The sequence below is a fragment of the Miniopterus schreibersii genome (assembly GCF_964146895.1).
Source record: "Miniopterus schreibersii genome assembly, chromosome: 18".
In the NCBI taxonomy this organism is placed as follows: Eukaryota; Metazoa; Chordata; class Mammalia; order Chiroptera; family Miniopteridae; genus Miniopterus; species Miniopterus schreibersii.
In genome coordinates this window covers 27931442-27948284 of record NC_138121.1, presented here as the reverse complement: position 1 = coordinate 27948284, position 16843 = coordinate 27931442, and the positions used below count along the sequence as shown (strand labels likewise).

At 49.4% G+C, this 16843-nt stretch overlaps 1 protein-coding gene across 2 annotated transcripts in view; it reads left to right on the top strand.

Moving 5' to 3' along the window:
* The first annotated feature begins 11488 nt into the window (after positions 1-11488).
* The window catches only part of ZCCHC14 (zinc finger CCHC-type containing 14), a 57004-nt gene continuing 51649 nt past the window's right edge, over positions 11489-16843 (top strand). For both annotated transcript variants that reach the window (XR_013997580.1, XM_081119253.1), the window contains exon 1: positions 11489-12114. Coding sequence is in view for 1 of the 2 variants with exons in the window: in XM_081119253.1 (XP_080975379.1) it covers positions 11545-12114 (570 nt within the window). In the remaining variant the exon portion in view is untranslated. The remainder of the gene's footprint in view (positions 12115-16843) is intronic.

Genomic DNA, 16843 nt, shown 5'->3' with positions numbered 1-16843 from the left:
CCTGCTCTCAAACAGCTTAGAATTTAGTTCAGTCAGTCCTGGCCAGTGTGGCTCAGTTGGTTGGAATCTTGTCCTGTGCACCGAAGGGTCGCGGGCTTGATTCCTGGCCAGGCTGCTTACAGGAGGCAACCAATCAATGTTTCTCTCTCTCTCTCTCCCTCTTCCTTCCCCTCTCTCTAAAATCAATGGAAATGTATCTCATTGGTGAAGATTAAAATAAAAATAAAAAAAATAAAAAAATTTAGTGAAGTCATCGGTACATGTGTATCAATAGGACTGAACGTCCACTGGGACATGCAGCATGGCCTTCGAGTGTTGTACAGCCAAGGATGGTTCAGATGGTTCCGTACATATTACATATAAAAGCATACAAACATATATATGTATGTATTAAAGCTGCTGTAGTTACCATGTAAGGGCAAGGGCCTCCACGTGGTCAGGAACCCCAATGCGACAGGGTCACATAGTGGAGAGGACACAGGCCTGTCCTTGCTGGCTGTCTACACAGGACAAGCGGCCCCTCTGAGCCTCACTCTCTTCGTCTGTAAAAGGAGAACTGAGAGGATGACGCTAAGTACCCAGACTCCAGTAGGTCTCGACCGTTGTTAGCAACTTGACATCAGGGTCACCTACGTCTCGTTGAAGAAACTCGCTCTACAGTGACCCTTCCCCATGAGTTGCAATCCCGACCCGGCCTCCATCTTCAGCCGTTCTAGAGGGCACAGGGAGGCAGGATTTGGGATCAGGGAACCACTGTTCTAGCCGAGCTCTGCCAGCGTCTGCTCTCCTTCCCCGAGGTCTGACCGCCTTCTTTGCCTGCAGATAACGATCCATTGATTTCCAAGCGTGTCACAAGGATTAAATGAGACGTGAAAGTGCTTTGTCCCCTGGAGTTTCTGCCCTTCCTGCTGTGAGTGCCAAAACCCTTAGCTCGGACTTGGCAGGAGGCACGGTGTGCTGCCAGCCTCAAGACCCAGCTCTGTCACTTGCTAGCCGTCTGTCCTTTGGCAAGGGACTTACTGCTCTGCGCCCCATGCACAGAACCCACTAGATCAATGGCAGAGACTGTGATGATCTATTGCCATTACTGTTCTCTGACTGGGAATGGCTTGAGCCAAGCTGGGGGGGAGGGTAGGAAGAGAATGGTGTCTGTGATATAAACACACACACACACACACACACACACACAAAGGAAAGGGGCACCCATTTGGTGTCAAGAGCTTGTTCAAAGTCCAGTCCAGGGGAGATGACAGTTCTCCCCCTGGCCCTGTTTATAGTCCTGAGCTTTTGGTAGGGCCCCTACCTACTCTCCAGTCATCTTGTAAAGTAGATAGCTTCATCTCCATTTTGCAGAGAAGGGGGTGAATTGCAAACTGGGGTGAGAGAGTCGGGATTAGAATCTGTTGACTCCGCCCTCCAGAGCTCCTGCCTTCAACCTCTCTGGTCCGCCAGAGGGAAGCGGGTCTGAAAAGGCTCCTGTGGGCAGAGCATGATATCAGCTAGGAAAGTGTTCAGCTGCAGGTAGCAGAGAACCCACTAATTTGAACAAATATGGATGGGTTTATTTTCTTGTGCCATAAGCTTGGTTGAGCCGCTGAGTGATGCCAGGCAGAGTCTGGGGGAGTCTCCGTGCTTGCCACTGCAAGGTAATAGGACGGCAGCCGTGGACCCCTAATGCTGGGGCCACACTGTGTTCAAAGAGGCTCTGATGAGGGGGCGGGGAGAAAAGGTGTGCCTGACACCTTTCCCCTCCTGTTAGAGAAGCAGACCTTTTCAGACACCCCTGGGCAGACTCACTTGGGTCTTATTGGCCTGAACTGGGTCACACGGTCACTCCTGGATATAAGGGAAGTAAGTGGGCAGGTAAAGATTTTGTTTTCCAACCTCTGTAGTCTGAGACAGCGAGAGAACAGTTGGGAATAGCTTTTGGGTAGTTCATCAGCAGTGTTGCCCATTCCAGGCCCTTGCCTCAAAGACTGGATTGGTGTCCTGGGTCTGCCCTATCATAGTACCATAAACTGGGGGGCTTAAAAACAATAGAAACTGATTCTCTCAGAGTTCTGGAGGCTTGAAGTCTGAAGTCAAGGTGTTGGCAGGCTGCGTCTCTTTGCAGGCTCTAGTGGAGGATCCTTTCAGACTTTCCATCTCCTAGTGGCCCCAGGTGTCACTTGGCTTCTGACTGCATCACTCCAGTCTCTGTCTCCATCCTCATCCGGCCTCCTTCCTGTGTCTCTTCTTAGGACACAAGTCCTATTGGATTAGGACCCACCCTAATGACATGATCTCAACCCGATAACACCTGCAGAGACCCTAAGGCCACATTCACAGGGACCAGGACTTAGGACTTCAACACCTATTTTGGGGGGACACAATTCAACCCACAACAGAGACAAATCAGCCCTCTGTCTTCTGGAAGGAAGGTACAGGGCCGTGTCTGTCCATGATCTTCCTCCAAGATCAAACATCTCCCCCTTCCCCCTCATCAACTCTTATGGCCTCGGGTCACCCTTGCCTGAGCGGGGGCTTTCCAAATCCCCTCCTTCCTCACACTCCCTCCTCAGCACGACAGTCCCACAGTCAGCAAGAGGCGAGATGGTTTTCAAACCCTACACTGACCTGCTGAGCACCAAACCCTCCTCCCACCTGAAACCTGGTCCTCGCCATCCACGGGCTCCCTCAATGCCCAGGGCTCCGTGGGTCATCTTTCTAGGCCGTGGCTCAGCTCCTCACTGGCCCAGCACTGGCGGTGGTTAACCACCCCCAGGTGTTGCTTACGTGCAGCCAGAACTGCAAGTCCCTGCTCTAGACCTCAGCTTTGTGATGGGATGGGGAAATTGCTCAGGAGCCCTGCTCGGGGTCACGCTGCTCAACGACATGCTATCAGGGAGGGGTGTGCATTCAGCGTCACAGCTGAGGATCACAAGCCCAACTTCTAACATTTTTCGAGTACCTGCTACGAAGTCAGTTTTTCACACCTACCATCGTCGACTCCATGAGGTAGAGCTACTGGGAGGTGGAAAGTAACTTGCTAAGTGTACCCAGAACTGTGATGTACAAAAGCCTTTGCTGCTTACTTCTTTTTTTGGGGGGGAGGGGTGAAGGAATGCAATTTTCTGGAACGTTACCCCGAAGGGGGAATTTATTGTGTTAAAAGACTTTACCGTCTGGCCGTTTTGGCTCAGGGGTCAGAGCATTGGCCTGTGGACTGAAGGGTCCCAGGTTTGATTCTGGCCAAGGGCAGGTACCTCGGTTGCAGGCTTGATCCCGGCCCTGGGTCGGGGCACGTGTGGGAGGCAACCAATTGATGTGTCTCTCTCACATCAATGCTTCTCTCTCTCTGAAAAGCAATGGAAAAAATATCCTCAGGTGAGGATTTTACCAAAAAAAAAAAGACTTTACCAAGATTCCTTCTAGCCCTAGGAACCTGTAAAATGCCAGGATCAAATGTGGTTAGACACCCATGGTTCCCAGGTCTTCATAACTAGTTAACCACAAGAAGAGGGCACACCTCTCTGATTTCCATCACCTCTGAAGCCACTGAGGACACTCCATACCCGGTTAACTTTGGTAGCTTTATGTCTTGCACAGGGAACAGAAGTTCTTGTAAATGGAATGAATGAACATTTGGATGGAGGTATAACAGAAGGAAATGAAATTGCCCAACCCCAAATCTCCGTTTCTCCCCCATCTAGTGTCTCCACCCCTAGAATTTCACCAAGAGCAAAGGTGTGTTAATTTTTACTGCTGCACAACAAGTTAGCCCAAACTTAGTGGCTTAAAAAAAAACACCCCAGGTAGCATCTGACAACCTGCAGGTCAGAAATCTGAACAGCTCAGCTGGGTTCTCTGCTCAGGTCTCACTGGTGAAAACAATGGTGTCACCCAGCTGGGCTCTGGTCTGTTGGAGAATCTGCTTCCAGGCTCATTCAGGTTGTGGCAGAATCTATTTTCTTGAGGTCGTAGGTCTAAGATCTACGCTGGCTGTAGGCTGGGGTCACTCTCTGCTCCTGGAAGCCACCCACATTCCTTCTCACATGGCCCCGTCTGTCTTCAAAGCAGCAATGGCATGGCATGTCCTTCTGACCCTTCTAACATCTCTGAATTCCCTTCTGCCACTAGCCAGAGAAAACTCTCTGCTTTTAAAAGTTTCACTTGATTGGGTCAGGCCCACCCAGATCATCTCCATGTTTTAAGGTCAACTGACCTTGGACTTTACATTGGCAAAATCTCTTCACAGCAGCACCTAGATTAGTGTTTGGATAACCAGGGGTCAGGAATCTTAGGGGGCCACCCTTAGACTTCTCTCTACCCTGGGAGATCTTATGAGGTTAGCTACAACGAGAGCCCCTTCTCTGGATCTCTGGGCAGAGAAGGCACTGTCTTCCTCCCGCCTGGTATGAAATGGACCCTCTTTTGGCACAGAGGAATTTGAAGGAATTCACCCCTTACAGTGATGGAAAACCCTATCAGCGTCCTGGCTTCCAATGGGAAACCCAACTATTCCTATGAACAAACCTGTCTTCTGTAAAGCTGTGGGACAGGCCATCTATTAGTTCAGGCTTAGAAGAGCTGACCATTGGATTTCCTCTTTCTTTTTCTGTGGATATCTTAAAGTGACAAGCTGTCAATGCTTTTCCAAACCGACTCTCAGAGTAAGGCCTGAGTTTCCCAACACAGGATTGTCTTCGTCACTAGGCAGAGATGATTCTGACAGCAACATAAGACATCTACAAAGCATCCCCAGACTCTCAGAGTGCAGGCCACTGGGGCTCCAGACAATCCTGCTTTCCCCTCACTCTTCTGGGTCCAACAGTGTCCCCCCGGAACCTATGAATGTGACCTTATTTGGAAATGAGGTCTTTGCAGATGTAATACGTAAAGTTAAATGAGGGCATACTGAATTAGGGTGGGTCCTAAATCTAATAGCTGATGCCCTTATGAGAAGGGGACGTTTGGATACAGGCACACACAAAAATGACCACGTGAAGATGAAGGTAGAGGTGGGAGTGAGAGAGCTACGAGGCAAGGACTACTGGCAATCACCACGAGCTGGGAACGAGTCTTGGGACAGATTCCCTCCATCAGAGTTCTTAGAAGGAACCAACCCTGCTAACACCTTGATTTCAAACTTCTAGCCTCCAGAACTGAAAAAAAAAAATTTCTGTTGTTTTAAGCCACTGAGTTTGCAGTAATTTGTTACAGCAGCCCTAGAAAATGAACCCCCGCTATGTGAGTGTTCTTTAAATTTAATTTCTGGTTAGCCACAGACCTCGCTCCTCTCTCTGAAAAGCAATGGAAAAAGTATCCTCAGGTGAGGTTTAACAGAAAAAAAGAAAATGGACGACAGCTGGGACAGGTAAAGTAGAAAAAAGCAGATCACAAAATATAGAGTACAATCCTATTTTTATGGAGTGTACCATTTTTGTAAAACTAGGCATGTATATATGAATACAAGAGTGTCTAGAAAGATGTATTTCAAAACATTGATGTTGGTTGTGACTGAGGAGTGAGATTATTTGTAACTGTTACATTAATTTTAGAGATATAATCTCTTTACAAGAAGCATGTATTACCTCATAATCAGAAAAAACATGCAGTAATACATATATATATTTTTTTCCTCCAATTTATTTGCTTTAAAATACTTCATGAAGAAAATGTTATGCCAGGGTGGCGGGGGAGAAGTAGATGGATTAAGGAATGGCGAAATGCCATCTCTGTTGATGCTGGGCCATAAGGATATGGGGAATTACTACACTATTCCTTGACTTCGGGTATTTTTGAAAACTTCCACAGTAAAAAAGGTAAACAAACAAAACACACAAAACTGAGAGCAGCAGTGAATTAATTGCTGGCTTTCAGAGCATTTCATTACTGTGGTACAAGCAACAGAGAAATGTGAAAAACAAATGTACAACAGAAATAGGCTGCAGAACTTGATGAGGATCCACACCGTGTGACTTTTCTGTCCTTTATTTTTTTCCATCACCATTCATTCCCTCATACCCTCTTCCACCCCCCACAATCACCACACTATCCATGAGTTTTTTTCTTTGAGCCCTTTAAGCTTCAGTTTATCGATGTGTCAATAGGGAATATCCTTGCTGGCTGGTAGGCATGTAACACAAAATTAACTCTGATTATTACTGTGGTTGCTATTGGTTGATCTAGAGAAGCACACTAGAAGCCTGAAAGCATGACCTCCACCCTGTTAACAGTCTTCAAACTAGGGTATGGGGATCACCAGGGAGCTGGCAAATGCAGAGTCCAAGGCCCCACTCCCAGGGTGTCTGACTCAGTATCTGGGGTCAGGCTTAGGAACCCACATCTTAAATAAGAGCCCAGGTAATTCCCACTGGGGAAACACAACATCTAGCCTAAGGCCAAAGACACCCTGGGAAGCAGGTCTGCATGGAGGAAAGTGTGCGGTTGTGCAGAAACAGGGCTGGGCACAGTTTGAGACAACTGCCCACTTACGATCCCAGGTGGACTTTGTCAGCCGTCACAGCTAGGAAAACTGGCATGTGAAAGACACCTTTGGAGTCTTGGTTTGCAGAAATAGTGACTAAATGACAAGTCACCTTTGTGCTTTCCTCCTGGAAAGTCTGGGCCATTGACTTAGGTCAGAATTTAGCTCCAACATATATGAACTGCTTGGCCCTGGGCCCATGACTGGCCATTGAGCATCTGTGAAATGGGAACAATGATAGTTTCAGGACCAGTCACTTGGGGTTATGGCAGTCACAGGAGGCTATCAGGAGTTGACGCACCCGGCAAGGATCATGTCAGTAAGCTTCTCTTTTTTTTCAATCCCCACCCAAGGATATGTTTATTGATTTTTAGAGAGAGAGGAAGTTGAGGGGGTTGGGGGAAGAGAGAGAGAGAGAAATAGAGAAATGTCGATCGGTTGACTCCTGTACGCACCCAGACCAGGGGTCAAACCTGCAACCTAGGTATGTACCCTGACGACAATGGAACCCGCAACCTTTTGGTGTACAGGACAACCACCCAACTGACCGAGCCACCCGGCCAGGGCAGGACCCACTTCTTCAGGCTTCCACATCAGCGGTCTGCTTTCTCAGTCACAGGAAAGCAGGGTCTAGGACAAAGGAAAAATGAAACGCACTAAGTCCATCCCACTTGAGACCACACACATCCTGACAACATCCTCCCAGGAAAAAATAAGCGGCAGATCCAGGCAGGGAGCCTGTGCGCGCCTCCAGCCCCAGCTGTTTAATCTGCGACTCAGTCTCCATTCTGTTTTCATTTCCCTAATCCCAGCCTGGCCTCCAGGCTCCTCTCTGCCCAATTCTCAACGAGAAAGGAAAAGCGAGGCTGTTCGGGCCTGTGTGGTGGGGGGAGGGGAAAGAAGGGGGCTGTCCTTGGAATCCAGATGGCCAATCTGGTCTCAGCCCTGTCATCGCCTCCTGGGTAATTTAGTCGGCATCACTAACTCCGACACACGAAGTAATCCCAGGCACATCATATCTCCACTGCAAAATCATTTGTTTGGGGAATTTGTAGTGAGCTCCAAGTCTCTCTCTCGAAAATGCAGATAGACATACTGTCCCATCCTCGACTGTGAGCTCCTCAACAGCAGGGCCCACTGCTCATCAACCCCTGGCCCCAAGTTAAGCTCAAGACAAGTACAGCCTGAAGGATCTAGTAAACCTGCTGTCCCACTCAGTGCTGTGTGGGGACTCCTTATCTGAACACACAGCCCTGCCTTTTACTTGTAGCTTCAGTTTTGCTCAGGGGGAAGAATGCCCCACCGTCTGACCTACACTGTGTCCCTCCCCCCAACCTCCTCCCACGGACCCACAGACCCACAGACCCACAGACCCACAGACCCTCCACATGTCAATGCAGAGATGGAGAAATGTTGAAGCCACGGGTCACCTTTTGCAGAGAAAAGGAAAGTGAGCAGCTCTAAATATCCTGAAGATGGAATCTGTTTTAGAGTAGGAGCCCTGGCTGGGAGGGAGAGCAGGTACAGCCTCAGGGCCAGGCCTGAGAGATTATGTTCGGAAGGACTATCAGGTGGGTGTCCACCCCTCTTTCCTGGGAGACCCTTGGCTGCTTCCCAGGGAAGGGAACAGTGTGCAGAAGGGACAGCTCCTGCAGACAGGGGGCATGGCATGTCTACTTCGGGCAGAGGGAGTTCAGGCCACCAGTTCCTTAATGTTGTAGGGGGCTAGATGCCGTTCCCCTTAAAGGTCCCCAAAACTTTAATGGGGTCTGATCCCATAGGGCAGGGGTGAGGAACCTTTTTTCTGCCAAGAGCCATTTGGATATTTATAGCATCATTCGAGGGCCACACAAAATTATCAACTTAAAAATTAGCTATAAAAAAAAGCTCCTAGATTTATTGAAATTAGAGTCCTGCCTGCAGTTGCCTTGGCAGGGCCAGACCAAATGATTTTGAGGGCCATATAAGGCCCCGGCGCTGGACATGCCCCACCCCTGCTGTAGGGTAACAATTTATTATCCAGAGTTGCATTAAATTGAGCCCGACTGAAGGTGAGGGGGACATGACACAGTCTGTGTCCTTATGCCATAACAAAGCATAAACTTGGTGGCTTAATGCAAGAGAAATTTATCTTCTCACAGTTCTGGAGGTCAGAAGTCCAAAGTCAAGGTGTGGGCAGGGCCATCCTCCTTCTGAAGGCTCTATGGAAGCATCCTTCCTGCCTCTTCCAGCTCCGGGTGGCTCCAGGCATCCCTGGCTCTCATCTCTGCCCCCATCTTCACATGGCCTTTTTCTCCGAGTCGCTGCTTGTTCTTTCCTGTCTCTTAGACATGGGTAGGAAAGTCCTGCCTGCAGGCGGTATAAATCTTTTGGTCTGGCCCTGCCGAGGCAACAACAGGTGAGACTCAAAGTTCAAAAAAATCTAAGAGCTTTTTTTCATAGCTAATTTTAAGTTGATAATTTAGTATGGCCCTCCAACGATGTTATAAATATCCAAATGGCCCTTGGCAGAAAAAAGGTTCCCCACTCCTGTTTTAGAAGGACACTCTCACTGGGTTTAGGGCCTAATCTAACCATGATCTCAATTTGATTCTTACCTGAATTATATCTGCAAAAACTATTTCCAAATAAGGTCACATTCTGAGGTTCTGGGTGGACATGATCTTTTGGAGGGCACGATTCAACCCAGTACAGACATTAAGTAGCAAATAGCACAGCAAGAAGTGGTAAAAAGGCTGTCAGGAGCTGGGGAATCTTGATCCAGTGACTTCTGTGGCTCAGTTATCCTAGCTAGGGAGGGCTCCCATTAGCATCTCTGACCTCTGCTGTCAGCTGGGAGGGCAGGGCACAAAGTTCCTGACTCCCTTTAACATATGAGGAAATTGAGGCTCAGAGGGGTTGAGTGAACAGCCAAGGTCCCAGAGCAGGCTAGAGCTGGCACTGAAATCCAGGTTGGCTCCGCACCAAAGCTTGAGGGTTTCATAGCCAGGTTGGGCTGGATTTGAGGAACCCCCAATGCTGATAAGATCCCAAGATCTTTCCATTCTGAGGAACTTCATCATCAATAGAAGACAAAGGTGTTAACGGTCTCGATTTCATGTTCCTTCACTCCCTCATTTCGTAGATTTTGGAATGTGAATACTTCCTCGGAATCACTTGAAAAGGTGAGCTCAAAGAGAACAAGGGCTAATTCAATTATTTGTAGAGATTAGTTTGGGCTGGGGAAATAAGGCGGGAGACCCAGCCTCACCCCTGCTACCTACCTGGATTTAATACCCTTGGGAAACTATCCTGAATTCCTGCTCCTTCCTACACTGGCCAACACCACCAGGGTGGCTCCAGGAAAATCTGTCCAAGGTGTGGAGAGAGGTGGAAGGCAAATTTTCTTTTTCCCCTTACTATGGCTCTGCAATGACTACTGAAAGTTCCTAAGGGCATTGAGGGCACCACTTTGCTTATGGCTGCCCAGCAGGGCTTAGAACCTGGTACACCCCAGGCCTCCATAGAGTTGCTGAGGGAACAGACCCATCCTTGATCGCAAGACATCAAAAGAAGGGCTCTAAAGATAGGGCAGAGGATGAATGAATTTCTTGCTCCTGGGTCTCAGTTTCCTTATTTGTAGATGGCAAGACCGCTGCTTGCAGTTGCAGAATTTAAAGGTGATTGGGTGCCCCACCTTTCCCCAGCCTGTAATCCGGTCCCAATGCAAATGCCAGTGGAGGAGGCGGTTCACCTGCTCCTTGACCCCTGGCGGGAGTATCTGCATCCTCTGGGTTCCTGAGCTGAGGTAGTAACCCACTGAAAGGAGGCTTACTTCATGGAGAAAGCTGGTTCCCATCACATCCCCAAGGCAGGTCAACAGCCTCAGAAATGAAGGCGCCTGCCCTCTGTGAGCTCACAACCTGCTCACAAGCCACTGGGCGGTTATTATTACCCTCATTTTCTGAGAAGGCGCCCACGGCTCAGAGAGACCAAGCGACTTGCCCAAGGTCACACAGCTTAGCAGGCAGAGCAGGAATGGGGACTTGGATCTCCGGAGCCCGGCTCCAGCGGCTTTTCGAAGACACCCGCTATCTCCCTATTGTGACACTCAGGAATAAAACAGGTCCGACGCCCGGCTTTTACCTAAAACAATGCTCCACGCAAATCTGTGGGAACAAAAGCAACCAGAAATCCGCCCCGGGTTTTCCGCCCCTCCGGCCCCCGCGGCTCGATAGACACCGCGGGCCGTGGAGGGGCGGGACCAGGGCGGTCCCAACATGATCGACAGCACCTGGGGGGAGTGGCAGCGGCGGGGGTGAATCGAGATTGGGGACCCGAAACAATCACAGGCTTAGAAGGGGCAGCTCGAGCCAATCAGAGGGGGGGGCGGACCTTGCCCGCCGCGCTGTCGCGAGAGGCGGCCACCCCGCCCACTTGAGCTTCATCCCAGCGTCCGTCAGCAGGGAACACGGCCGCGCTCGCCTGGATCCGTCCGCGGCGCGGGGAGCCTGGACTCGAGGCCTCGCGAGTGCCGGCGCAGATCCCTCCGCCGTCCGCCCGCGCGCCGCGCCCCGCGTGTCCCTCCACCGCCGCTGCCGAGGCGCCCGCCCGCGGCCTCCGTCCTAGTAACGGCCGGCCACCACAAGCGCGGCGGCGTCGGCGGAATGGCCTGGGCGGCTCCGTCGGGGGGCGGCCCGCAGTGACAGACCCTGCGGCGCGGGGGGAGATGGGGGCGGCCGCCTCCCGGGCGACGACGACGACGACGACGAGGAGCAGCCCCCGCCGCCGCCGCGCACCGGCCGCCGCTGGGGACGGGCGCGGGCCAAGAGCCCGCCCGTGAGCGGGGGGCCCGAGGCCGCTCGCCGCCCCCGGCCGCCCCGGCCGCCCCGGGCCCCCCTAGCGCCCCGCGCGCGCCCGCCCGCCGGCCCCTGGCGGGGGTCTCACCCGTGCCGCGCGCCCCCGGTCCGGCCCGCGGCGCCCGCCCTCCTTCGCCCGGCCCCGCCGCGCCCCCCGCTCGCGCCCGTCGCGCCCCGCGCCCCCGGCCCCGGCCGGCGGCCTCCGGCCCCGGGCGGCGGCGCGGCACGGGCGGCAGCATGGTGGAGAAGCGTTGCCCGCTGCAGAGGGACGGCGTGTACCGTTGGTTCTCTGAGCTGCCGTCGCCGCAGCGCGTGGAATTCCTGTGCGGCCTGCTGGACCTGTGCATCCCGCTCGAGTTGCGCTTCCTCGGCTCGTGCCTCGAGGACCTGGCGCGCAAGGACTACCACTCGCTGCGCGACTCAGAGATCAAGGCCAACAACCCTGCCGACCTGGGCAGCCTCACCAACCTGACGGACGAGGTGGTGCGCAGCAAGCTGCTGGTGTCGCTGGCGCTGCTGGGCTCGGAGCAGCGCGAGGCGGCTGGCGTGCTCTACCGTACGCTCACGCACATCGACTCCATCATCCACAACTACGGGCTGCAGCTCAACGAGGGCCGCACGGGCGATGAGTTCCTGCTGCTCTTCACCATGGCCTCCAACCACCCGGCCTTCAGCTTCCACCAGAAGCAGGTGCTGCGCCAGGAGCTCACGCAGATTCAGAGCAGCCTGAGCGGCGGCGGCGGCGGCGGCGGCAGCGGGGGCCACGGAGGCAAGAGCGCGCTGCCCACCTGCCCGTCCTGCCACAAGGTGCGTGCCCAAGCGGGAGGCGGGCCCGGCGCCCTCACCCGCTTCCCCAAACCCTACCCACACCCAAGCCTCCACTCCGAACAGAAAACTTCACTCGGTCCCCAAGCTTTCATTTGGGATCCCAACCCCCCCACCCGCACATCAGGCCTCAACTACAAACCCCCACCCGAACCCCAAACTCATACCTGCACCCCTAAACTTCCATCCTGTGCTCACAGCCTCCACCTTGCAACCCCAACCTCCCACCCCAAGCTTCCAGGCTGCATTTGTATCCCAAGCCCCCGCCCACACTCACCTCAAGCCTCTGCTCCCACCTCAGTCCGCAAGCCCCGCACCCCAAGACCCCTCGGCACCTCGCGCCCTTGGAGCTGTTGCACCGGTCTCGCCCGGGGTGGGTCAGGGAAGTCTAGGAGGGCCGCACTCCTGGCTCCCTTAGACGGACTGATAGCCCCAGGGAGAGGTCGCGGTTCCTTTGCGGTCCTTTCACTTCTTCGGTGGAAGCGCCGTAAGGCCTTTGTCCCCTTAATCCGCCTCTTGGACGACAGATAACAGTTTCACGTGTGTCGCCTTGATTTCTCCCAATCTGATGTTTATTACTAGAAAAGGAGGCCGTTAGGAGATGGAGATGAGAAGGCACTAGAACCTTCGCAGACATTCGCGGGTGTTATACAGCGCCCCAGGCCTGGGTGTCGATTTCCCCTAAGTGGGCAGGTGTCACCGCTGGAGAGGTCGGATGGGAGGATGGGATGGCGGCGTTTGCACATGTGTGTGAGCGCATGTATACATGTATTCGTGTGCTTGTGAATGCATGCATGTGTGTATAGTACTGATGAATGTGAGTGCATGTGAATATGTGTTGATACATGTGTGTATTTATGAATGTACAGGCATATCTGTGTTTATGTTTGTGTTTAGCAGAAGGTAGCATGTGAAACAGTTATTTCTCAAGGCCCAGCTTCCTTTGTGGAAACAAATCCCAGGCTGACTTGGAGTCCAAGGGTATTGAGGGTGGCAGTCTCCTAAGGAATGCTAGGTTAAGTTAAAGATCTCCAGTCTCCAAATTAAACAGGAAGGGTATCGTGGTCATCCATTTAGAAATGTGAACTTTTGTCTGAATGTTTCAAGACTATAAACAAAGTGTTTGGGGCTCAACCTCAAACTTATTTTTAACAGTGCCTTGGGACCCAATGCCAAAATTGTGCTCCTAGAAAAAAATAATTTTCTTTGACCAGTGTGTTGTATTTAGATTACACACTGACTTTGGGAAGCAAGAGATCGCAGTCAGGACCAGTAGTGCTGTGTTTCTTTCTTTGACAGTCTCCAAGCTCTTTTAAGTTAAATGTTTGATGCTCTCTGGTTTGTTGCTGGTGATTTTAAGCTCTTTCAAACCTGGATTGTGGCTTTCCTTCTTTAATGTCTTCCTCTAAGAAGTGGTTGTGGTCCCTGCATTGGTTTTAATCTGTGTCCTATCTTTTTTGGTGACATTGACCTCTGAGACTGTGGTTTTCTTTTTAAGTGTGTGTTCAGATCCCATCCATGTTGTGCATTGGGCAGAAAAATGTTATTCCAGCTACAACAAAAGGAAAGCTGGGTCCCAGGGAATGTGGTGGTCTGTAGGGAGCTCAGTAAGCTTTCGGGTGCCAGTGGAATGTCACCAGTCATGGGATTTCAGTCCCCTAAAGTCAGCTTCATGTGCTATTAGTCTTCAGGTTAAATGCCACACACTGATAATGTCCATGGCTGATTCCAGTCTTGCTCAGCTCTTGAAGTGTATCTTTTGTGTGTGCAGATGCATCATTCACTTTATTAAAAGCAGAAGATAGTGGTCATTATTTTGGTGGGGCAGTAAGCTAAAAGCTAGAACAAAAATATCATTTATAAAGAGAGCCTTTCTGTCAAGCCAAAATCCCTTCGATGTGATGAAGGGGCTAATCTATCTCCCCACCCTCCCTACCCAAATGGGCACTGAATTGATCAACTGTGTGACCTTGGCCAGAGTCGTCCCTCCTCCCCTGTTGCCCTATTGGAAGGCAAGTTACCTGCCTCATGGACTTTTTTGGAGGGTCACATGATGTCACATGTGAAGTGCCCCGCAGATGTGCAGTGTGTCTGTCCTCTCTGGCTTTTTATAGAGGAATGCTAACTTGAGCAAGGCACATTTTTATAGAGTAAAATGTTTATGTCTCGGAGTGTTTTCTAAATTGATTTTTGATAGTTATTTGGAGCTGACAGATTTTTTGTTCACCCTTGGGAAATTGGAGAATTCTACCTGACCCTTAATAATGAGGTTATAAGCCCTGGTCTGGTAGCTCAGTTGGCTAGAGTCATCCCGATAAGGCCAAGGTTGTGGGTTTGATCCCATTAAGGGCACATACAAGAATCAACCAGTGAATGCATAAATGAGTGGAACAACAAATCGGTGTTTCTCTCAAAAAAAAAGTCAAAAAATAAAATAAAATAATGGGGTTATGATGAGTAACCTTGGGGCCATTGCTTCCATATTTCCAAACAAATGGTATCTAGTTTTCTCTGTATCCCCTGTGCCGCTCCTAAACTAATTTCAGTCATATTCATTTAACTTCCTGTTCCTTTGCTGCTTTAAAGTTAATGCCTGACATTGATAAACCCTTCTGTTGCTTGGAGTAGGCAACTCAGATGAAATTTAGCTTTTAAGCATTTTGCTGCCTTCGTTTCTCTAAATCTAACATTTAGTGTAATCCTGAGAAAGCAGCCCCATTAAAGCTTTGTTTGTATTTTTTTTGTAAGCTGTTGTATTTTGTTTTAAACTCTGAGCCTAGAGACTTTGTGTTATCTTTTAGAGATAAAGGTGTTGACTGCTTCATTCTTTATCCTATTTAAAGTGGTACTTCTTTTAACTATATTTTCCGATATAGGCATTATTTACATTTGCTTTTTCAAACCCTTACTATGTTACTTTAAAATTCTTACTACTCTGAGGATTTGTAGAAGTTTAAAAGTATGAGGAATGTAAAATAAACATTGGTACTTTCAGAAAGAGAAGTATTCATAGCCGTGAGCTGATGCTTGATTGCAGTAGCTTTCCTTTATTCAGGGCTGCAAGGTACTGTAGGTGTGCTGTTCCTTAAGGCATGATGGGAAATGGTGATAGTGGTTGGTTTGGACTTACACTACCTTTGTCTTTCCATTTTATTTAAATATAGAGCCATAGTTTTGGAAAAAGTTTAGGTTTATCCTTTGCAGTCTTTTGTGTAAGTAATAATGTGGTGTGGTATATGCTTATTTTAAAAAATAACAGCTTTATTGAGATTTAACCTGAATAACATAAAATTTACCCCTTTAAAGTGTACAGTTCATTGGTTTTCAGTACATTTAAAGAATTGTGCTCTCCCACCTTTGTATTTCAGAATCCTCGTGGTAGGGATCATACTTGAACTACTTCCTGAGATTTCTTTTTTAAGGGGGTGTTGAAACAATAATTTTAAAGTGCTCAGTGCAGAAGTGTGGTGGGTGGTAGTCTTCCTTTGGGTTTCTTACCCTTTCCCCAGCCATCCATTTTCACTACCCTCTTTGTTGCTCGTAGAACCTTCCAGAGAGACTGTATTAACAGATAGATAGCTGGTGTCTTACTCCCCACATGGTCTGTCCCTTTCTCTTGGCAGTCTTTCCTCTTGAGCATCCCTATCATTCAGTAGAGCTTCATTCTAGCTTATGGTTGCCCTGTACGAAGGTGCCATTTAATTAGTTCCTATTGATGGACATTTTGTTCCCACCTTACTATTATGGACAACTCAGTGTCTTTAACGTATTATGTATGTGTCATCTACATACGACAGACAGCATGCATGGCCCTTCTCATTTCAGTAAGTGTATCTATAGCACGGAAACCTGAAAGTAGGATTGGTGGTGGGTCAGATGGTCTGTGCTTCTGTAATTACTTTAGATATTGCTGAGACCATCTACCTTTTGGAATTCCCACGCCAATGTGTGAGTGCCTGTTCCTGTGCCTTCAGCTAGTATGGAGAGTTAGTTAGCACCCCCGCCCCCTGCCCCAGATCTTTGCATTTGGTTGCATGAGAAACACATCTCAGTGTAGTGTGATTTTATTTTGCAGTCCTTGTCTGAATGAGGTTGAACATTTTTTCAAGTGAACCTTTCATTTGTTTTTGGCAAGCTCTCCATATCCATTGCCCATCTCTGTTGGGTTGTTGATCCTGTATTGTTTTTTAGGAGCCCTTTAAGTTTCAGGGAAATTGTCCTTTTGTATTTAGAAGTTGCAAATGTTTGTTTTCCAGTTGTTTTCCTTTTCGTTTGGACTTTACCAGGCAGTTTTTAATGTACCTATATATTGATCAGCCTTGTATGGCTTCTGGGCTTTGTGTCATCATCAGAAATGCATTCTACATTATGCATTGCACATACTATTATACATATGCATTATACATTATACAGACATTCCCTGTGGTTTCTTCTGGTACAGAACTTGTGCGATTTCTCATTTTACATTTAACAGATCCATCTGGAATTTATTATGGTGTAAGGTACAAAGCTAGTTTTATATTTTCCAGATGACAGCCCAGTTGCCTCAGTGCCATTTGTTGAATAATCCATCTTTTTCCTCCCAGATTTGAAATATCTTTTATCATTTGCTGCATTTCCCATATATATTTGGGTTTGCTTCTGGACTGTATTCAGTTTCATTGAAGTTTTTATCTGGATGACTACTTCTTTGTCAGTTTCATTGGATACT